The sequence below is a fragment of the Lampetra planeri genome, chromosome 3 (assembly GCF_965212315.1).
Source record: "Lampetra planeri chromosome 3, kcLamPlan1.2.h2, whole genome shotgun sequence".
In the NCBI taxonomy this organism is placed as follows: domain Eukaryota; kingdom Metazoa; phylum Chordata; class Hyperoartia; order Petromyzontiformes; family Petromyzontidae; genus Lampetra; species Lampetra planeri.
The window spans coordinates 21,244,880-21,268,503 of NC_136109.1; the positions used below are offsets into that span (position 1 = coordinate 21,244,880).

A 23,624-nucleotide genomic window follows, 5' to 3' on the forward strand; every position below is an offset into this window, starting at 1 on the left:
ATTATCATCTTGAGTTTGGACGGTTATGTTTCCGTGAAATATGATAAGTTATTTTTTATACATCAAGTTATACGTTTCAACCCATATGGTTTACCCGTGTTCTTGTACAGGGAAATAGAGTTGTCAGGTCCACACAGCGTACAGCCGTTTCAAGAAGGGCATTTAAAAAATGTTTGTGTTTCTCCCTTGTGATGGGACTTTGTCGGATGGAAGTTGAGATTTCTAAGGGCACGGTTGTGACCAATGATGGCTGAATTGGTCTGTAATAAGGTAGGCACTGATAATTATCACATCATACGCGGTTAACATGTATGCAAAGTTTAAATATCTCCTGTTTGCTAAAAGAACAAATGAAAATCTCTCTGCATGGGAAGTGTACACCAAGCTCAGGTGGGAATGATTGTCAGTGGATGTCCAAAAGCCAGTAATCGATAAGGACTGCCACAATACTATAAATACATTCTTTTCATTGGTTAAATAGAGTGAACGGACATTACATTCGAATCGTCAGGCACATCATTTTAATCAAAACTGTAATAACTTATCTGGTAATTATTACAACCTCCGGAGTTGCGTATAAACAACTGCTTCCAAATAGCTGAAAGTTAATGTTGCAATTACCACACTCTGAATACCGTATTTAAACACTACAAAGCAATGTACATTTATTTTATATGAGCAAGTAGCAACAGGAGAGATGTAGAAGCGGTGCAAAATAAAGACAGCCATACAACAGTAATTGTTTAATATTTATTTCGTATTACTGCACATTCACCACACATACTGGAATTTAAGGATTATTAACTACATTTTTCACAACAATAGGTTTGGAGCTACTTTTGCAAGATGTTGATTCACTATGAAGTTAAGGCAGGCATGCACGAACCAAAATGATGAAACACTTTTTAAAGAACAAGTTCTAAAATTACTTTGCATGTTTTTGTTGTATTGTAAAGCAGCCTACTAAGAAATGTATGGATACATTTATTGAACAGAGAATGCCATGCAACATGAAATATGACCGCAAACCTTTTTTCCCCCTTCCTAAAATAACTAGTTTTCTTAACGTTTTAACATTTATGGGATGTTATGACCACCGGTGTTATCCTAAAAAACATACAGAATGTAAAAAAAAAAATACAATGCCAATTACACTTGTACAACACTGGTAAATCCGATTTTACAGTGGCCAGTTATATATGCTTGAAAAACAAAAACACATTTTGATATCTAGTGGCAATGTGCGCTAGTGAGAGACATCTGGATATAACTACATAACTTTACAGAGCTACTGTACGCCACTGGCTTACACGTTTGATAAGATTCAGCAGATTTGCTTAATATTAAGCAGTTCACTAATTCGTTCTACCATCTAATGAGCTAAAAGTACAAGACATTGTTATACAACAACATAGCTATATGTACACTTGATCTAGCTTCAAAGTTACCATTAAATTGCACTTGGAATTAGAATGGCTGCACTTTAGTATGGCAGCCTTTCAATAAGTTAGTACAGCCATTACACTACTTGTTCATTTTAGTGTTTATACAAGACGTCAAAATAAACAACTTCTGTTTGGCCCACACGGAAAAAATTAAAACAGTACATCAATGTAACGGAATGCTCCATGCATAAAGGGTCAATTGCTTTACTTGTTTCAACTCCGTTAAGAGTAATACCATTAGACTTAAGAAATTACATATGATGATGTGCATTGAGTTGTACAGTAGAAGTGTAAGTACGGAAACTTCAAAGTTGGTCTACGTCTTATTTAATTTGCAGATGCAACCACACGGGGGCATGTGCAGTTAAGCAACGGTGATGTTCACAGAGTAAACAACATAACATTTCATGTCTGCTAAGCTTATAAGTATTCCCATCATCTTACCAAGTCTCCTTTTCCACAAAAATACAGGCAATAACCGCGAGGGCATTGGTTTCATTTTGAATGCCACTGATATGTTCCCAGTGCACGATATACCTTGTTGACTGCCAGAAAAATGACTAATTCGAAGCAAATATAAACATGTGGGTTGCCCACCTGGGGGCTTGGTACTACAGTCAATTGGATGAAAAAATCTACAGGGAAGCGTTTAAAATGCGGATTTGTCTCCAATGACATTCCTCAAAAATATAAATTCAACATATACAAAAACAACACTTTAAAATAAAAAATAAACATGTGAAAGCATAATCTCATGTTAAAACAAAATTACGTTTATAATTGTATTATCTTTGACAAGAGCGAAATATATTCTAAAGCTACAAAACTCCCAGAATTAAACGCATTAACATTAAGCCAATAAGTTAGATAGTACCAGTGAAGAACATAGAGTGCATGTGCATTCATTGCATTATAATGCTCAACAACTCTGATAAACATGTTTAATCACTCAATATGCTACACGGCAAATGATAACTCAAATAGAGTGAGAAAATGAACAGTTTGCTGTAAAACTCTCAAAGGACTCTTAAAATATGTATTTACTTGCTTGACCGATGTGGGTTGACGTAATAATACCAACTCTAGCACGTCTCGAATTTAACCATTATGGCAGGATCAACACGTAACACAATTGGCAAACGTCATTTCTGCAGGCCTAAAATTACACAATGTAAAGCATTTGACCCTAAAATGTCTTAATCGTATTTCTAAGTATTAAGATGTTTTTTTTTTTTAAGCGCAGCTAGTTACAAATAACCTACAAGGAGATTATGTCTGTAGCAAGGGGGGAGGGGGGCAGTCCAACGTAGGCCATGTGCAGGGATAGGGCTGCATGGAATAAGTGGCTGGCCATGCGGAATCAGAAGTACACTGGCTGTTCCTGGCCCGTCAGCAGGCGGTACATGGCTGCTGGCATTGTCTTCATGTGGATCTAGCAGAAACAAAATAACACGCAATAAGAAATCTCGTTAGAAATCACCGCCTCGCCGCTGTACTCTCTAAAATGAAGCCAAGTCGGTCATAGTGGCTCAAATGAGCAATGGGGTGATGCTAATCTGTTGGTGGTATTGAGCCAGCAATGGCATTTCTAAACTGCTCATCGTGGGTGCGTGTGTTTCCATGGGACAACCACTGATTACTTGTCACATAGTGGTATTCATTTAATCTATCATGGAGGGACAACAGGCTGAGTAGACTGGGATTGAACTCGCAACCTTATGAGCATCATGTGTTGAAGGCACAAAGCCCTTTGATCAGTCAGCTGCTCGATGTGGGCCTCCCCGCGCTGTGGGTAGAAGGCGCGGAGCAAAGATGTGGGTTCACAGAAGTAGTATAACAATGGATTTGCTGCAATGCCCTCTGCTTCCCACCACATAGCCCTGCAACCTATAACAACCAGATTGTGCATGGCAGATGCCCATACAAGTGGTATCCAGGCTCAACACGGATTAGCCTCTGATGCATGATGGGCTCGGGCGCGCATTTCACGTGATTTGGTCACAGGCCAGTACAACCCTGAAGTCATCGACGAATCTAGGTGCGCGTCACTCACCTCTCCCACTGCGTTGGAGAGTGCGTGCACTATCTTCTCGTGTGGAGTGGCCACGACACTTTGCCCATTGATTTCTATGATGCGATGCCCAACGCGCACGCCACCTCGCTCGGCAATGCCTCCCCTCATTAGGCTGCAAATCTGTCACAGAAAGCCCGAGAGTGGGCAAAGGGGCACAACGTCAAAACACTTTGACCCAGTTGTCGAAAGAAGTATGGGCTCATTTAATTTGAGAAGGCACGACGAACTGATTATATAACCGCATTGAAAATTCTCGAGATTGTTATTGGTGACGGTATTTTTAAAAGTTAAGGAAAAATAAAAATCCATAAAATGACGTCTACGCCGTGGGTGTAGATGTCGTTAACGTACGATGCCGTTCTGCACGCTGAAGCCCAGCTGGTACTTTAGGTCTGGTCGTTTTATAAGGACAGAGGTGACTGGAGGGCAGCTGACAATGTTCACCTTCACCATAGTCTGGTTTTTAAGGCCCTGCAAGAGAACGCGCAGATTGACGAGCACCCCAACCAATATTACAACTCAACATGACAAGATAGGCTAAGAACCATTTAACAAAATACCCTGTCAGGAAATAAACTCAGTTTTTCCTGTAGAATATGGGAGATATTAAAAACAATGTTTTTTCTTTGATACATCCTTCATATGAACCTTATGGCGGGACCCCGGGGTCCCAAAAGCCCCCGGCATCCCCCATAAACATGAGATTACAATGTAAACAAAAACTTTGCTCTTATTCAGCAATGGGTTTGAAGGATGGTGGCAGGTGTTGTCTTGTTAAACTATGCCTTTAAAACTGAAAACTACTTACCTGCAGTACCTCTATTTAAATCCACGATCGAAAAAATGATTTACACCCCTCTGTCAATCATCGTGTTTCTCAGTGTGGATTTGTGAACACACTTTATAAACAGTACATAAATTAGTACGCGTTTTCAATGCGCTGTTCATATTGTAACAAGCGTTTATACCAATGTTACTTGACAGAGTAGTGGGCCGCCGCTCTTCTTATCCACATTGATACGAGCGGTATGTGGGGACTATGGCTTAACCACAAAAAAACCCTATCTGCACAGATGCATACGGACAAGAGAAGTATTAATTATCAAACAGGAGGAATTAACGGTGCAACGCATCTCTCATCTGTTATATATCTGCAGGTAATAGGATTGTCATCGATTGATCCTGACTGCAGACATTGGTAGGTCACAAATAATAATGAAGACAAGAGAGCAGTTTCACTGTATTATGCATACCGTGATGACAAATAAAGGACTTAAGTCGTGTAGGCAGTTTGAGCAGCTTTGGATAACACTTATTATGATCCTGCCCATACCCGAGCATGGAGTGCTTTCGCTTGTTCAGCTCTTCTGCGCATTCGTCCTCGCTGCTGCGCTTGGACGACGACATGACAACAGAATGATCTGCGCCAGGTGGGTCGCGGCGTTTATGTGTGCGGTAGGACGGAGTCGGCAAAAGTAAATAAATAATTAACGTTTTTTTTTCGTTTGTTCGGGACCCCAAGGTCCTACCATTAGGTTCATATGGTCAGTTGATAAAGTAAATGTTTTAGCTGAAAGAGTTCAGTCAAATCCAAAGTTACACGCCAGACGCATTGGCTCTTCTTGTTAAGTGCCGAGACACCATTTCTAAAACTTACATCCTAATGGCATTTTAACATGTATAAATTATCAAAGCAATATTTCATCTAGACGTTTCTAAAAAAAAGTGCTGATCCTGCTGTGAAATAAGTGAGCCCTTGAGTTACAACTCCATCTCATAATTTGCAGTTATTTTTAGAAGCCAGTGTTCCAACAGAACAATGCACAGAGGAGAACATTGATTGCCATCAACTTTAGGTATGTGTATATCGGGAGCAGTAGTGTAGTGGTTATCGCGTTGCGCTATGAACCCAGCGACCCAAGTCAGATTCCCCCCTCATGGCCAACAACAGTGACGATTATATGAACTGGTCCTGGCCTCTTCTAGGTCGACTCCGCCTCAAATGCGCACTTTGTGCGGTGTGTAAACATGGCCACTGGGGAGACAAAGGCGGTTAGGCGTGGTGATGGCCACCCACCACATTGTATACCGTGCCGGCCTTCATAGGTGCTCGCTAACAGTCCTTGCCCCAACAGTCTGTTGAGGCTAAATGGGGGATCTTTGTCTTTGAATATAAAACAAAGCAATAATTTACAGGGCAGTAAATTGAACTATCAACAAAGACCAGAGCTTTGCCAATAGTAATTCTGTATTATATCGCTTTGTGTCGACTCATACTTAACAGAGGGCCCTGGGCCTATACACATCTGGCAGTTCACCAGCATTGGTCCAAACACGCCTGACTACTGATGAGACAGTGAATGCTGAAAATGGTCCAAAGTCTGCATATGTTGAACCAATGGTGTTGAAATTATGCCCTCCTAGAGGGATGTGTGGCTGATGAGATTTCTGACTGTAGCTTTAGTTTTTTGTGTGTAGGGACAGATGTTGGAAGGTGGAATATTGTCTGCTTGTTGTGTTTTGCTATCTGAGAAAAGCTGAATAAATATTACATTCAGAATGCAGTGGAATTCCTATTGTATGCCGGTAATTCTCTGAGGAGTTAATCACTGTGATTTGTTGATGATATTCATCATAACCAAATAAAACAGACAATAATGTATTAATTGTGGTTAAAACAAATATGAGCAAAGTGGATTTAGAAATAAATGGCGAACAAATATGAGCAAAATAAGTCACATTAAACAAGTTCGCTAATAAGAAACTAATTAAGTGTACGGACACGGTTGGAAAAGGAAATAGAATGTGTACACTTAAGATGATTGAAAACGGATCAGGATGAGCATGACGAATTATAGAAGCCAGTGAGAACCACGAGAATGCTTTTCAAAAATGTATTTGATAGTGAAAAGCAACAATTCAATGTGCGCAAGAAACACATTTCAATGAGTGCATCTCGCATGCAATGAGATGTCGATCAGAAACACAGGGAAAAGGTGAAGACAACTGGGGAAAAACAACCTGTCAAGTTATCAAAGCAAGCACACGGAGAGGTATGCTAAGAATTATTCTTACATTATAGGAAAAAAGAGGAACACGGGGATGATGGCAATTGCATTGTGATAAGGGCTGATGGTTGCTCGAAGAGACTGGAGGCAGAATGGCAAGTCACCAAGGGAACATGCCCGAGAGGATGAACACCGCAATAATGGCAAGATGCGTTAATATCTTGTGCAGAAGCAAGTTGGATGGCGTTGGTATGGGGAGGCCTTGTCAGCAGAAGATTATGATGATTATGTGAATCTGTGATTCTCTATGCTATCCATGGAATTTCCAACAATGCAATGATGGTGCAACAATGCTGCGGAACAAGAGCCTGTTTGGGCAAAAAACAGTCTGTGGTACCTTGATAATGGTCTGACACGTAGAAAGAGGCAACCCGACGAGGCTCGTGCCATTGATGGACATGATCTGGTCGCCGATGTTCAGCTTGCCAGAACGCGTAGCGGGCCCACCATGCATGAGGTTGGCAATGATGACCGTTGGCAAGATGGAGCCCCAGCCAGATTCCACGATTGTTATTCCGAGGATTTCTCCTTTCTGCTTCTCTATTATTATCTACAAAACAAATATGTTAAATAGTTTCTGCAATATCAAGCCTGCAGACAGCAACATAACTAAAGAAAACATTTGATGGTCAGTGTTTTACCAAGCATAATACAATTATCTTCATGAGCGATTGGGCTTACCTCTTTGGAGTTTTCAGACTTTGAGAAGTGGATGAGGTCATCGTTGTACATCTCTTGTGTATTGAGGAGTTCACTGTAGTCCTTTTGGCTCAAATCCTCTGGGTTTATACCGTTTGCACGCAAAAATTCTTGGTATGCCACGCTAAATGCCTGCCCAATGGACTGGGCAATCAGCTGAGCCTGTCGGTATAAAAACCCAACAATGACGAACAGCCAGGAAGCGACAAAATTGGTAATACCAGAAAAAACTAAGACGGCACATACAAAGCAATATCAAACAGAACACTTTGAAACAAATTAACCAATGCTGCTTACGTCCTCAGACTCGAACACGTGGCAGATCATCTTGTACTGCCGCTTGCTGTCCTGCCCTGGATGGGAGGCTTCCATGCCTTCTTGCGAAGCAGTGCGAGGAATACGGCGGCGCGCCATGAGTACCACAATGTTCCCAATGTCTGCGATGTACGAGATGGTACGTAGAGCGTGGTCCATCATAGTCTCCTGCGCAAAACAAATCCTGGTATTTACTGCACACACCATTTGAGTGGGTCCCACATTGCCGATTCATTAGTTTTACTTGAACACACGGTTTGGTAAACAATTGAATGTATTGGAACGGTTCGAACCTGTGTGTCAGCATTCAACACTTTGATCCTTTGAGTTGAAATGAAAAGATCAACCTCAGTCATGGGCTGCGATTCTCCTTCTGGGGCCTGTAAAAAATGAGAAGCTGCATTAAAAACAAAAAACTACCATGTTGCGTACATGCAAAAACTACAGCAGACATAAATAGGTGAACATATTATTATGTACATGAGAGTAAGCAGCAATAATGCATTGTGTGCAGCCCGCGAATGTATTTCCATAAGTCACATTTCATCTGCAAAAAAATATATTTAATGAGCATGGTGGTCAGATGGTTAATTATATCTCCATGATGAAGCGGGGTATAATGCTGTTTGCAACGGTTGGGCTCATGTGAACACGGCACATAAAACTCGGAGATAAGCCAACTCCGGAAAATGCACTATTAAATGACCATAGGCCAACATTGTATAATTGGAAAAGTGTGGCTTTAGCTGAAACTATTACATCATGTTGATAGTAGTAAATAAAAAAGTAAATATGTTATGTTGTTGCTTACATATATTATTCAGTATATGTACTGCCGGAGCAAGTATTATTTACACTTAGGAAAGACTCAGATATCAAATTTTTATTTAATAAAGTAAGCTTGCGTTATAAACTATACAAAATGTGGATGCAAAGTACATGATTTATTTGGCTTCGTCAAACCTGATACTCGAGAAATACATTATCTTACACTGGCGATTTAAATATCAACACAACAATGCAAAACAAAAATACCAGTCTCCCACGACCATTTAAAAAACAATAACGATGCATTAAAGTGCTTAACAAAAATTATTGCATACAAGACAAGTGAACAAACAGAGGTCCACAATAACATTATAAGAAGCAATGTTGCGAATGCCAAACACAAGCAGAATCTGTGAGAAAAAAAACCAAGGCTTGTTTTGTGAATGCATATGAGTAAAGTGGTTTGAAAGTAAATGAAAGTGCAAATCTAACGAGGGAAGAGGTTTAAATTGACTTCACCACCTTCTTCTTGCTTTTGGCCAATTTCTGAGCCCTCTGAACAGCATGAAACAAATTAAAATGGCAGAATGGTTAGAAGAGAAAAAAGGATAGCATGAAAGAGCCATGCTTCGTTGCAGATTTACTTATTATTTTACACCATGCTAATGCATATTAAAAATAACACTGTCTAATTATAACCTAATATATGTGTAAACGCTGAAATAATACTGCTTTATTGCAAGTTGTTTTCAGAGCAAGACTAATTAAAGGCAAATAATATAACCTCAATAATCCCGAATATTGTTGTTGCATCATCTAAAGAGAATTAAATGGCCAAAAGAGGCCCCTTGTTACTAATTAGATGTACCCTAAATGAGAAATATTTGTCCTGAGCAATGCTAACTCCAATTAAGCACCATGATCATACGAGATATGCAAAACAAGCATATGTTTTATTGCCATTATTTTAGAGGCATTTGACAATACTGCACCCTTGTTTTACGGGAGATAAATCCAAAGAGCAAAGGTAGAGTTAGCAAGAGATAAAGCTGGGCCAGATAGTGAAAAAGTCCTTGTGGTGTAATGAACAATACCTATTCTAACAGCTTACCTTGATCCTACTGACAGCTTCCTGTGCCTGCATCATCCGCACATTCTTTGAGGGGTTCTTCTCAGACAAGAGCTGTGTTGAGCCCAGGTAGTTCGCGGCAAATATAATTCCGTCAATAAGGTCTTCTGGGTCGCATGGGCCTGGGACTGAAGGACATGGAAACAAAAGGATAAAAGCACGGCATTCCATAGCCCTCATAAAACCATTATACAAATGTGGTACAGAGACGTCAATTCAAAGGCTCTTGATGCGCAAGTCCACATAGATATAGAAAAAAAACTGCAGGAGATTAAATTAACTACAGTGGAATTTGTACGGTATTTTGCTATTTAATTACAATTAAAATTTTAATAGTCATTCATGTGCCAATGCCTGCAGGCAAATGCTATTGTATAAATTGCGAGGCCTAGTTTGTATTCCATATGCATTTACATTCAACACGTGCAGAGACTAATACGGATATAATAAATGCTGAAAGGGAGCTAAAGTTTCGCAAGATTCACTTGGGAGAAGTGAATTGCTACTTTTTAAAGAGATGAGGATTTGGGCGCTTGCATTCATGCTTCTTTAGACAGTTGGTGCCCAGCAGGGGGCAAAGCAACCATGTGTCGAAGGACTGCTCTTATTTAATATTCAAGTGACTTGCTTAACTCAGCAAAATGTAATTTTGTTGTCGTGCAATATTGCACAGTAATATGGAAAGCACTGTACATTGCACTGGAACAGCATTTGTAAATACATGTATAAATGTAAATGCTCTATATAATATATAAAACCCCTCGCAATGAGAACAAAAAAAATACAACAGTAGTCCATCTATTTAGCAAAATACAAACAATATATGGTGAGAAAGGCAACACAATGTATACATATTATATACTGTATTTTGGCCAGAAGATCACCACCAAAAAATGCCTGTCTGGCAAAATGCTGACAACCTCACTTTTTGTATTTGTCAGATATCGATTCCCCATTCTTTTCAGAGTCGCGGTCATTACAAAATGTGGCAGCCACTAGAAATACAATTTCAATTGTTGGCTAAAGAAAAAGACCGATCTTACCATCAACAAAACTTGGATACTGTGGAGTTTTGGCAGCCTGCAATGAAATTGGACAAAATATAAAATGAGAATGTAAACATTTGAGAAGTTCACATAAAATATAAAGCACAGTATTACCATAAATTAACATATTACTGAACATATAATTTCATATTAAGTTATTTTTAAACAGAAGAGCCATTACAAAGTATTTTGAAAGGTCAGATATTATCACAAGTCTTAATGTTTGTGTTGACATACAATGTTGATAGAGAACTGTCTAATAACTCCACGTGAACATTAAGTCCTTTTGTCAATTATAATTTAATTTATTTTGGCGGTCACTCCCACAAACATATCCTTACAATCTGTCAATTGCCTCTCGTGCTTTACTACTAAAATAATAAAAAGTTTAGTTTTAGTTGAGGTAGAAAGAACATGTTTTGTAGAATGACTAATATCCTGCTACCAGAGGCATCGTTGCAAATGGACCGCCAATAATAACAATGCACCGCACTATAGGCGATTTGATAAAAGAATGATGTACGAGGTTTTACAAAGAAGACCATGGGTCTTTGTGATAAAAACTGGAACAGTCGTTTACAAATGCCGTTACTTTTCAGTGAACAATGTGGGAAAAATAAAACACGCAACATTTAAAGTAAGATTTAAGACAGGATTTTCCTGTCACTGAAATGAAAATAAGAGATTCACATTTCTGTCGACAGCCCTTCTGGAGGAAATGATTGTGAATTTATTTTCAGTTAACCCATTAATTATTTTCTACAAATTACTGAAGCAGCAACGTTGAATACTATAAATACCTTAAAAGCCTCAACTAAAAACTCCACCAGAATAAAATACGTTTTTTTCACTATCTTTTCGGTTTTTGAATACAGTTGTTATTGAACTATACATTCTGTTAAACCAGTTTAAAACATTTAAACTTATCACGTATTTTATCGAGAAATACGTCACGTAAAATGTATTTCTAAACCATGACATATATCTTTGAAGCAGGACTAAACAGTGGTTTTAGTGGGCAGGTATTGTGTTGGGTAGGTTAGGCTTACGTCTCTGGCTGGGTCCGATCCTGCCATAGCGTTGAGGTCCGATCGCTGCTGCCTCTTTCCGGCTTCCATACCCGACGGAGAGACGGGAGATACTGGACTCTGCAAAACACGAGTGTGGCCATATTATATACAGGCTGATAAATGATTTAGCCTATTTTCCATCGTGATCACATTCCTGCCTTGGATTATTCATAGAGTGGAAATAACTACCACTTGCAGTGACAATGCAAAGCATGCAAATACATGCACAGGTAATTACGAACAAAATAAAAGTCAACTATATATATAAACCTTTTTACCAATTACTCTTTGGTTCTTTCGGTAAAGTCGCGTAGAAAGAAAATAAATTAAATAATAGACTACGACATTTCGATTGCGACACAATCAACCGTCATCAGGTAGAACTAAACTTGAGAGAGACAAAACACAGACACGGAGACACACACAGAGAGACACACACAACATAGACACACAGAGACCAAATGCCTCTGTGTCGAGGCTGTAAATAGATGTTGATAATGTTGTTTAAATGCAAGCATACCAATATCGCTAAATAAAAACCCTGCACTTGATTTAGTTAGACTTTAATGTTGTTAATACAATGTCCAGGAAAAATGTTGCGTGTAACGATAATCATTTGACAGGTCATTTTCAAACATATGACATTTGTGTGAGGGCATTGGCATACTAAAGGGAAGCCATCTCAACTACCCTTCCCAAGTTTTTGGCTCAAGAACTCTAGTTTGAGTGTGGATGAGATTACGGGATCTTGAGCCATGGATGTGCCCATGGGCAGATAAATTGAGATAGATAGTTTGGCAAACAATAGCCTCCCTCATTTTGTTATTGATGTCATGGGTCTTTTCGGACACTTTCAGCAGGTGGCACAATTGGGTTTCCTTTGAAATACTCAATTACTCACGGGTGCTCGTATGGTACATTGGCCAGTATGTTATTCTCGCAAAAAAAATGTATATTTTCACAGCCAAAACAGTAGATTGCAGAAATAAACGTAATTTAAACAAAGCGTGCCCAAGCAATGGTGCAATGTCATGGGCATATCGCACAGTATGCATCTTTGTAGTTATATTGTTGCACACTATCAAATGGCAGGTTCCAAGTCCAAATACAACTATGACTGCAATCTCAAATTTGTTTTCACCGTATAAAAAAAACACACCCAGAGTTATGTTTCTAAAAATCTGTTACAGCGGTATAGGGTAATTTTTAAATCAAAATCGTTTATCTTTATTTAGATTAGAAGAATTCGATGAGCTTTGAGGCTCTTTTTCACAGATGTCCAGTTGGGTGTGGGTCAGCAAATTACAATAACAAACAATAAAAAAACACCCAATCAGAGTGCAAAATAGAGAAAAGGTAATCAATTCGGAAATAAATGTTATTTTTACGACCACCAAGTACAGTGTATCCCAATGGTACTTATAAGACGTGTGTCACGTGGGAAACAAAAGCTTTTGTTCCACGAGCACTCCCACTGTTGGCAGGGCAACTATGTCTCTAGTGAACAATCCCAAAAGGTGATGGTACGATCGCACTGATTCACCCACAAGATGGCACTCCTTTTTACACCCTTTGAAAGTGGGTTTGCCTCATCCGATTTAAAGGGCTGATATAGTTGAGCTAGGCTGCCTTAATATTTTTGGAGTACAGCCATTACTGACCTGGTTGATACCTTATATTAGCTACACATCAATATATCAGAAATGGGTTCATCTCGGGTGACTGCCTAGGATTTTAATCCAGGTTTTCATCAGTGCTGGCTCACTACTCCAAAATAAGTACAGCAGAAGCCAAATATGCCGGTTTAGCCACTTTTACACACATGATTAGCACAACACGTCGCAATTTGTGCTTTAAGATTTGGTGAATTGCCACAATGCAGGGTTGGGATTTGATTAAAAATTGTCACAATTAAATGTAGAGATTCTAGTGCCTGCAGGGTTTGTGAACTACTTATATATTCTAGGCATAACTAATAGATTCAATAGTACAATCTTAATTAATTAATACATCATTAAACGTCTGATTATTATCAATAGTTAACCGTGTTAATGGAATAACAAATTAACAATAGCTCTTGTCTCTTAGTGTTCGTTCATATTTTACTATATGTATTCAATAATAATTCAAATTTCACATATGATAGTAATAAACAGCAAATTGAAGTAGTCTTTGAAAATACTTTAAACTGGTGGTGAAGTAACTCCGAGAATGTACTACGACATACATGTGTGAGCTCAATGTTACTGGCTACCACATGTTCCCCCTGGATCCTCTGCCAAACAAACTCATCCCTCCCTTCCCTACCCACATTGGTCCTCTACATCACCAGCTATTTCAATGGCTTAATATAATCTGGTACTGTTCCCTAAAGTGTCAAGTCTGCTGTTGTCATTACCCTTCTGGGAAAAAAACTGTTATTGAACCCCAACATCCCATCAAATTTCTGTTCCATCTCAAACTTCCACTTCCTAGGAAAGACCCAGAAAGAGTTATCTTCTCCCCCTCTCCAAACACATCATGGTCTCCATGACCCAGTAAAAAATGCTATTTCCAACATGGTATTTCTACTGAAACTATTTTCCTACGTGAAACCAGAAACAGGAGGATTTCTCCACAACTCTGGCTGTCGCCTGATGAAGCTGGTTATAATTACCAGCAAAATGTCGTACTCAAATTGTAAATGTTGTGGGTTTACTCTCCAACACACCAGTGTGCTGAACGAGTAACGCACTGGAATGTTTTGTTCATGTGACAAATCTTACTAATTTGTGGTATCGGGTGGTGGCAGGTTTAACGACATATTTACGAGATATAACCCAAAAACCTCTATTATGGATAATATTGGTCGCAAAATCCTATGTGTTAACATGAAACCAGACCTCTCGATGCCCACTGAGCAATTCCATAACTATGTAGATGTCTCCGGCAGACTTATTTTCCAGATATTCTGTCATCTCAAACTGCTCATTCAACATTGACAAAGACCATCCTCCTCTGAAAAACGGCTGTACTATGGTGCCCCACAAGGTTCTATCCTTGGCCCCCCGCTCTTCTCAATTTCTCCTCCCGCTTGGTAAAAATTATTTCCAGTTATTATGTCGGCCATCACAGTTCTACAAAACCATATGCTCCATGATCAAAACATCAATATTCACCTTCTGACTTGATGCAGGCTCACCTTGGATTGGGCTTTAACTTTCTCCAAATAAATGTTGCCAAAACTAAAGTACCCAAAGGCATCCATCAATTTATTAATGTAAGTGCTGCTGAAAGCCTCATCCATGCCTTCATTACAACTGACACGACGATTGCAACCGAGTTCTCGACACCTCCAGATAATCCAAACTGCCACTGCCAGACTTCTCACCGATACCCATGTTTCCACATTACCCTACTACTCAAAACTCCTCCACTAGCTCCCACTTCAATTTTAGATCCACGACAAAATCATATGCACCGTCTTAAAAATCCTCCAATGGACTTGCCTCCATCTACCTCTCCCCGCTTATCTCACTCTACTGCCCTCCACACTTTCTCCAATCCCGCAATCAAGGCCTTCTTTTGAAACCTCCTCTCAACGTTCACTCAGTAGGCTGCCTTTTTGTCTCTGATGTTGCTATAGTCTCAAACTTTCTTCCTCCAACCATCCTACCGTTGACTCTGACCCTATTCATGTCCAGGCTCAAGAACTTGCCCATTTACTCTGCCTTGGACTCTCTTTAGTGGGCTTTGCCTGGTAGGATAGGGATGGTTTAGTTTAATTTGTATGTATGTGTTTGCATGATTTGTTTACTTTTCTTGTACTTTGGACTACGATCATGTTTTTGTATTGTTTGTTATCATAACGTTCTTACCCGCCCCTACTGGACATCTGTGAAAAAAATCTTTATAGCTCATCTGATTCCTCCTTTATAAACAAATATTCTGAATCGAAATTAACATATGTGCCTGGTTTATCCACAATGCATGTCAGAATGAAAGTAAGGATGGTGTTCATCAAGTGAACTGTATTTTTTGTTTATGCCTACATAACCCGTATATAAACAAGAATTGATGTATATTATTTGTTTCTTTCGGTTAAGTCACGTCTAAAGATAAAATAATAAATTAAATTAAATAATAGAATACGACGTTTCGATTGCAACACAAACGTCGTATTCTATTATTTAATTTAATTTATTATTTTATCTTTAGACGTGACTTAACCGAAAGAAACAAATAATAATTCCTGCAGTCACGAAAGTTCTAAAATTAAAATTGATGTATAGGTGGATGTTAGCGATTTATGTACAACTGCTGGTTAACAAGGATTAAATCTTGACATTTATTCAGAAAACAATATCTCCACGTGGATGAGATTAAGGTTTCAACGAATCGTGAAAGCAGACATGTAAATTACGAATATTAACAAGACCAGCAGCCTTAATGTACCAATGTACCCTAAATTCTAAATCTAACTGCCATCCTTGTCAAATGGTATTACTGTACTTCCCAAATGCAAGCTCAATTAAAGTAATCTATAACATGTCTTGATTTAATAAGACTGTTATGAATAATGTGTATCTTGTTCTGAATAGATGTTGCTGGCCAATCACATTGTGGGGTTGACGTAAATCATAAAATACCATAACCAGCTGCTTTTTAAGTGTCAATACATCTGAAGACGATACAAACAAAACCATCATTTATGTTATAAAATTATTTTACCACTGCTTGGTTGGAAGAGAAATGCCACTATGAAAATTGCATGGCCACAAGAATATAAAATTTGTACCCGGTTCAAATTCCTCAGGCCACTTGCATCACAGAATAACTAATTCATGAAATTCCAACTGCGCATATAGCTTGGGAGCACTCATGTTAATGATAATGTAATCCAATGTTAAATACGAACACAGGAAAATAGAGCAAGAAAATAATTACACGTAATGTTTAGTTAAAACAAATTATTTAAAAAATAAACAAAAACATGTACGTGCATATTTGATTTGTCAAACAATAATACATCACAAAATTAACAGTTGGCTATTAACATTAAACGGTATGTCACCATTCTGATATAAAACTAAAATCTCATTATAGACACGATTCCTCATTTCCCAGTTGTCTGCCATTAAAACCCCACGCATGCTGCTTACTACTTAGAGAAGACAAGTATCTTGACAACTAATTTGCTGCACATGACAGGAATAAGTACTATTAATGTATTTTTAACATTTTTGCCAGTTAACCCAGAGTAAGATCAACAGCGATGAATGTGAACACATTTCATAATTAAATTCTACTTAAAACATCTCAAAACCACTTCTTAAAAAACTACACTCGACAGGAGACGTTAAATGATTCATATACCATCTACTGTGTCTATGACCAATCACTGGGCCTGCCCATAAGACCTTGTAAGATAAACAGGGCTGAATCTTGATAGTGCGTGGATGAGTGACGTCATATTGGGTATTGTGGGCATTAAAGAACAGTTCAACAAAAATCCATTGTTGTTTTGTACTCCCCCCCCCCACCTCCACCAATCTTCACTGACCAGCGTGAAGTATAGTCATAAACCCTCACTGCCTGCACAGCATGGGGATGCCCTCATCCAGCTGTGGATTGACAAATGTGCTGTTGTGTACATTATCTACTGTAAACGAGTGTGGCATTTTTTATTACTGCAGAGATATATATATTTTCCCAATTATATGTAACATCAACAGAAAAAAAATCCCCCCAAAAAACAATGCACAACCACAATGATTCCTACTCGTATATGATCCCACAACATTATAAATAATAGTGACCTTCCAAAAATTAACAATGTGTTTGGGTAAAGTCAAATGATGGTGTTTGATAAACAACTCCTTAAGAATGTGGTTGATACGTGTTAAACTGATGTGATTTATTGAAAAAGGCAGTCGCAATGCCTTACTCAAGGCATACGGAACAATCCCAATGCCAAAATGATGTAGAACCTTTCTAGCTGGCAAGCAGTGCGTACCCTCTACACTGATTGATCCAAACGCATCATGACCCTGCCCCCGCGGAGCAATCTCTCCATGCACAACATGGGAAGCCTAGCATTTGTAGAGAGCTACTGCAACATTTTTATGTCAATCTGACCCACATACAGGTGCCATGCACCCTTCGTCTCACACATGCACCGTGTACCTCTCCGGGAATGCCGTTTTCTAACTCCCTCGGTGGGCTCTGGTCGTTGCGCATAACCCAGATTGGCTCAGCGGGTTCCTCGGGCGTGTAGGGTGAGCGCATGGTCTTGGTCTTGACCTCTGCAATGGCATCCTGAATGTCCTTGAGTGCGAGCGAGATGGCCTCCCGCTGCTCTCGGCTCACCACCGAGACTTCACTGGTGCGGTTTTCTGCGCCGCTGTGCGCCGCACCAGCTCCTTGCTCTGTGAAGACATTATCAGCGCGTAAGAGCATGACTTATTTACATAAAATCTGCCTGTATCAAGACAACATTTTTAAGCAATGACACCTACATTCATTTTGTATTAATTTAAATGCAGTATTTTCAGAAAATTACGTTAGAATATTTTACTTGTCTTCTCTCGCACAAAATATTAAAAAAAACAAAAAATTGGTTCAACTTTATGCCAACCTTGCTCTGACTCCGGCATGTCCTGTGCAATCCGATCCAAACTTTTTGAACTTAGACTCTGTTTGACCTCAGCCACAATTTGGTCAATGTCCTCCTCTTCATGCTCCTCATCACTGTCCGGATCTGGAGCAGGATAGGACGTGTACTCTGCATCCTTTTCTGGACTGTCTGACTCTGAATCTGACTTGACATCGTAATGATGAAGCCTTGCCCCTAGAACTTGCTTGCTGTCGTAGTCGTCTTCCTCCTCGCGCTCTTGTTCATATGGCTCCATGGAGTAAACTGTGTCGGCAACAGGGTGATCTCCGATCTCCTCGTACACGTGCTCTTCCGCGTTGTGATCAGCACGTGGGTGAAAGACGCGATACGCCTCTTCTACACCTTGGTATTCTTGCCTCACCACCTGCTGGTCAGGTACCGGGGCTTCAGCTCTCCTCGGATTTATATGCAATGAAATAACTGGGTCAGACCTCCGCACACTCTGACGGTCCACATTTAATGAGTTGGGCCTCATGCTTACATGATCAGCGACTATTGGATCGGATCGCCTATTGCTCTGGCTGGCTGGCTGCGGCCTGTCAGGTCTTCTCACGTTCCGAAGGTTCGTCACTTGGGATTCAGGAGCTCTCATGCTTTTCTGGTTAGCTGGCTGTCGCTCAGGTCTCGCGCTCTGTGTGCTAGGTTGCTGAACTTGTTGTCTATCAACTCGTCTTGCGTTTGGATGATCCTGTGGCACTTGCTCTGACCGCCTGGTATTCTGTGGCAGCCTCTCTGGCCTGTTCGCACTTCGATGATTTTGAACTGGTGGCCCAGGTCTCCGCACACTTTGTTCAGGGACTTGTTGGTCAGATCGCCTCGCGCTCTGTTGGTTTGGTCGGCGTCGCTCAGACCTGGTTTCATTTTGATGGACTCTGGGGACCATGTTGGCTGTTCTTCCATTGGCACTGGAAGGTGCTGCACTGGCTGGTTCAGCACTGGCCTGGCTCGGCTGCACAGCAGTTGACATTGGGGCATGTTCAGATTCCGCCTGTTCTAGATACTCCTCTGCCTCAGGGCGATACTCAACCGAGTAAACATTTTCATCATCGTTCTCAGGCAGCCTCTCATCATGGTCCCTTACGGTGGCATATTCTGAGCTTAAATCATCTTCGGCTGTGTCAGTGTGGTTGTGAAAACCACTCTCAGTGCTTCCTGACCTTGCTAGATTCCTATCCAAGTCCTGAGGTTCTACATGAACTACTCTGGCATACATTTGCTGTTCGTATTCAACCGAGTGCACAACTGCTTCCTCTTCAGACTGCTCACTGTCGTAATGCACTTCGTTCCTTCCCTCTCCTGCCAAGTGATCATTTTCATAATCCTCTGACGGCCCTAGCTCTTCATCAGAATGATTATAATTATCATATTCAATGACATGCCTGATGCCTTCTTCATCCAACTGTTCATTTTCATATTCTGCAGATTGGCCATCAGGTTCTCCATAGAACTGTCCGTCACCTTCCACAGCACGCCTGCTGCCTTCTTCATCAAGTTGCTCATTGTCATACTCGGAGGTTCTTCCGTCATCATCCAAGTGTTCATTTTCGTACCCAACCAATTGTCGGCCCTCATCGTCTGACTGCTCATACTCGGAGTCGCCCGCACGCTGGTTCTGTGCCCCGTCGGGCCGTGCCTGGCGCCGGTCCAGCACCACACGCCTCCCACCGGCCTCATCGAGATGCTCCAGGTCGGCTTCTGCATACTCATTGATTTCTCCATTTGCTTCACGCTCATCTGCCTGTGAGTCCATCTTCGTGCGCTGTGGGTCACTGCACTGAATGCTTACAGCAAAACGATGGGACGGTGCGTTTTACACGAGGTTCATTCCATGTGTCAAGGTTCAGCTGTGAAAAGAGGACAGACAATAATAATAAAACTGTTGAAATGGCCGTTTATAAGAAAGATTTCCACACATCGTTTTAAAGACAGATGCCTTTGTTTAGTCTGCACATCTTTAATTGAAAGAGTGCAGATGCATAAAATATTTGTTCAAATATACATTCTTGCAAATTGCCATTCCATAATGCTAAGCAAGCTGACAACGGAATTAAATACTGCAAACATATTAACGAATTACTTAATACTAAGAATACATGTGACAATGTATTCAAAAAATAACTTCAATAACTATGCTTGAAGCAAAGCCTATTTAAATCATAGTTTTTTGGGATGCTTACCATAAAAAAAACTATGGTGGTGTCTCATGTCAAATCCATAATTGTCCTTGTTGTGATGAATATCTCCAAGTTGAAATAGGCAAACAATACCAGTGATGAAGACTTGTTTATTTGTTAGCTCATAAAGCTGTCACCTTCCATGTTTATCACATGCACAAATCTGTTCACAACTGGCTAGCAAAAATCAAACTATTTCCCCCGAGTATTTAAATCTTGACTACTGACCTCGAGAGACCAACTATATATGCAACAAGCTAAAGCTGATACGTATAACTACAATGAGCAACTTACATGTTGAAGATGTTTTTTTAAACACCACTATATTATATATTGTACAATTTACGTTCTGAGGTTCTGCACAGCAAAATGATACGTTAAAATGTCTTTAAGTGCATCATGACCTGATTCTGTTGGAAAAATATTCTTCCATAAGTAACATTTATATTCATGTAAATTTTCCACTCGTTAATGAAGAACTTCTAATCTGCAGTTAGTATTTTGGCCTGGTACAACAAAATCAATGATTATTAAAACTCTAAAATGCTATTTTAATATAATTTGGAATTTACCAACACATTTTGTTCTCTACATGTTGAGTATAGTTATTTCAGTGTCTCCAAAATAAATAAAAATGTAACTTGGTTTGCTGCAATGATGACTGTTTATAGCACTCGTTGATATGTGTAAGATGATTGTTCAATGACTGGCTGTTACATGCTATATTTTATGCTTGATTTGTTAAGTTTATCATAGCTTATGTTGGTATTTAATATAACCCAGAATAAAAATAAATAACGGATATGCACAGCAAGTGAAAACAAATCAAATTATGGTGTTATTATCTGTGTGAAAATACAATTTACAGTTAAAAACCACCTTTTACATTCGATGCTTGCATGGGTATACACATGTTTAAATAAAAATTGTTGTTGCTTCACCATTGTAATGTTTCAGATGTTCACCGATACAATATTTTCTCTGCACAATGGCCTTTGAAATGAAAAACACTTTAAGGGAAAAACTATTTTGATAGCAAGCCCAATAAATTGACTTTCCAGCGACTTCCAAAAGTACTGCACTTCTTTCCCCATGAGTAGAATTGACGATAGAACTGAGGACGATTCACAAGTCAAGGCTATATCTACTATTGTCCAAACCTTATCTCCACTGCTTAACAGATGGCCTTGGACACACGTCAGGCTTTGAAGGCATCCCTAGAGGATCTTCTTGAGTGCTCATGCAGCAGTTTATCAAATCTTCATATCTCGTAATCTTACTTTGACACACAACACATTAAACTGAAAGAGCCATTCATAATTTAATTAAAAGGCCATGCAATTACACGTCAATATTATTTACTACCATTACAAACACGATATTCCACACCCGCACATTTCAAATGCAACAGTGATTTAGTGCTTGCGTGATTCGACACGGTGAACAATCAGACTCCAGATTCAATTAATGCTATCATGGTAAAGTTAATACTGTACATTACGTATGTCGTCACACTTTTAATTTCCACCGCACTAAAATGCCAATTCATTTTATAAATGATTCCCTTAACTTAATGGTGTCCTTATTAAAGGTCTCAACAGGACCTCAAAAAGTACAGCGTGGAATTGGAAAAAGGACCAATATTAAGAAAACCATGACAAATGATGCGGACATTTAAAAAACAATATTTTCAATGATTAGACAACATCCACACTCGTGCGCAGCCTGCTAAAACACAAGAGCATTGCGTCAATGCAATTTCAGCAGTGTTTATACCCCTTGTTCTTGCTGATGGTGATATATTGCTTGACGAGTACAACACAAGAATATATTTAAAGTTGGGTCTATAAAGCATTTTTCATCCACATATCTCATGTCAACTACATATTCATCACGTGCAGGCTAAGAAAGCCGCTTTCGCTGAGGCCATAACCCACCCACATTACATCCATACATATACCATTATAATAATTAGTTAATTATTTACACGATAGGAAAAACCAATACCACTATTAACCTGTCTTTGCGAGCTACCGAGTTGATCACTACTGAGATGCATCATTGGAGCCTGTTATTTCATGACATACAAAATGACCTGCAACCATCAATATACATTTGGGTATTCAACAGATCGGGTTTACCGTCTCGCCACAATCACACACTCCGAAATCAAGGCTGATTTCCTTTAAATATCATTCTCAACGCCAACTAACTAAACGCATTAGCGGTGCACGGAAATTGACAAAACACATCCTGCCTTTGGGACAACACATTAAAGCTTTGTATAATTATTTATAAATAGCCGGTTTAACAGAATAACAGAGTCCAATAAATAAATCCGATCCCAATACCTCCAGCATCCATTCAGTTGACAGGCTACGATTCACGCCTACTTGGTAAATCAATTCCCCAATGATCAAAAAAAAAAGCACAGCGCAATTTATTTTTTTCCCTTCGTCGAAGATTCAAGGGCTTCCACTTCCCACCACAGCAAACGTGGGGAGAGCGCAACAGCGGGCGATTTAAAACAATCGACTTTATTTAGGGCGCCATTCGAATGACCCCGTGTGTAAATCTTAATTGGATCTATGGGCTCGCCAATTATTTAAAACGTGACACTATTACGGCCACTCGAAAGGCAACACAACAATGACACGACCTCTGCAGTTTACCACGGCGGAGTGCTTGGGACTTGCATGTGATACGTAGACACTAATGACTCGGGCAAAAACACATTTGAACAGACTTCTTCTTCTTCCACGAAGGCGTTTGCTCAAAACACATGGCCAAATCATCGGTGCCGCCCGCTTATCTGCACGCACGTAAACGTGTACGTTGGTAGCAGATGTACTAGGTAGACACACGCACGCATGCATTAGTGCGCATTTAGCTACGAGTAAGCTACATTGCCTGCAGTGAAATCACTTCTGTCCAGTGAGCTCTTCATATATACACAGAATACACTCGCTCACGCACTGCATGAAACACGGCGCTGCCGTCAAATTGTGCAGCTTGTTATGGAAGAGCTGGAACATCATCGCAAGTGTCCCCGCAGTAACAACGACGAGAGGAGGTTGTTGTCACATGAAAAATAAAATTATTGCCAAAGATCTGCGACTGCAGCAAGCGTCACCGCAATCACAACGCGGTCGACAACATCCCCGCAAAGCAAATTAATGTA

The 23,624-nt window shown here is 39.8% G+C and overlaps 1 protein-coding gene across 1 annotated transcript in view; it reads right to left on the reverse strand.

The window, feature by feature from the left end:
* Positions 1 to 736: 736 nt before the first annotated feature.
* LOC144740987 (amyloid-beta A4 precursor protein-binding family A member 1-like) overlaps positions 737 to 23,624 on the reverse strand; it is a 23,777-nt gene continuing 889 nt past the window's right edge. Inside the window, exons 2-13 of the mRNA XM_078623684.1 lie at positions 18,231 to 20,113; positions 17,780 to 18,021; positions 11,594 to 11,692; positions 10,542 to 10,578; positions 9,481 to 9,626; positions 7,895 to 7,981; positions 7,584 to 7,769; positions 7,269 to 7,448; positions 6,925 to 7,137; positions 3,871 to 3,990; positions 3,499 to 3,639; positions 737 to 2,877 (exon numbers count right to left, since the gene is read on the reverse strand). Coding sequence (XP_078479810.1) covers positions 2,806 to 2,877; positions 3,499 to 3,639; positions 3,871 to 3,990; positions 6,925 to 7,137; positions 7,269 to 7,448; positions 7,584 to 7,769; positions 7,895 to 7,981; positions 9,481 to 9,626; positions 10,542 to 10,578; positions 11,594 to 11,692; positions 17,780 to 18,021; positions 18,231 to 20,019 — 3,312 coding nt within the window. The 5' untranslated portion in view covers positions 20,020 to 20,113 and the 3' untranslated portion in view covers positions 737 to 2,805. The remainder of the gene's footprint in view (positions 2,878 to 3,498; positions 3,640 to 3,870; positions 3,991 to 6,924; positions 7,138 to 7,268; positions 7,449 to 7,583; positions 7,770 to 7,894; positions 7,982 to 9,480; positions 9,627 to 10,541; positions 10,579 to 11,593; positions 11,693 to 17,779; positions 18,022 to 18,230; positions 20,114 to 23,624) is intronic.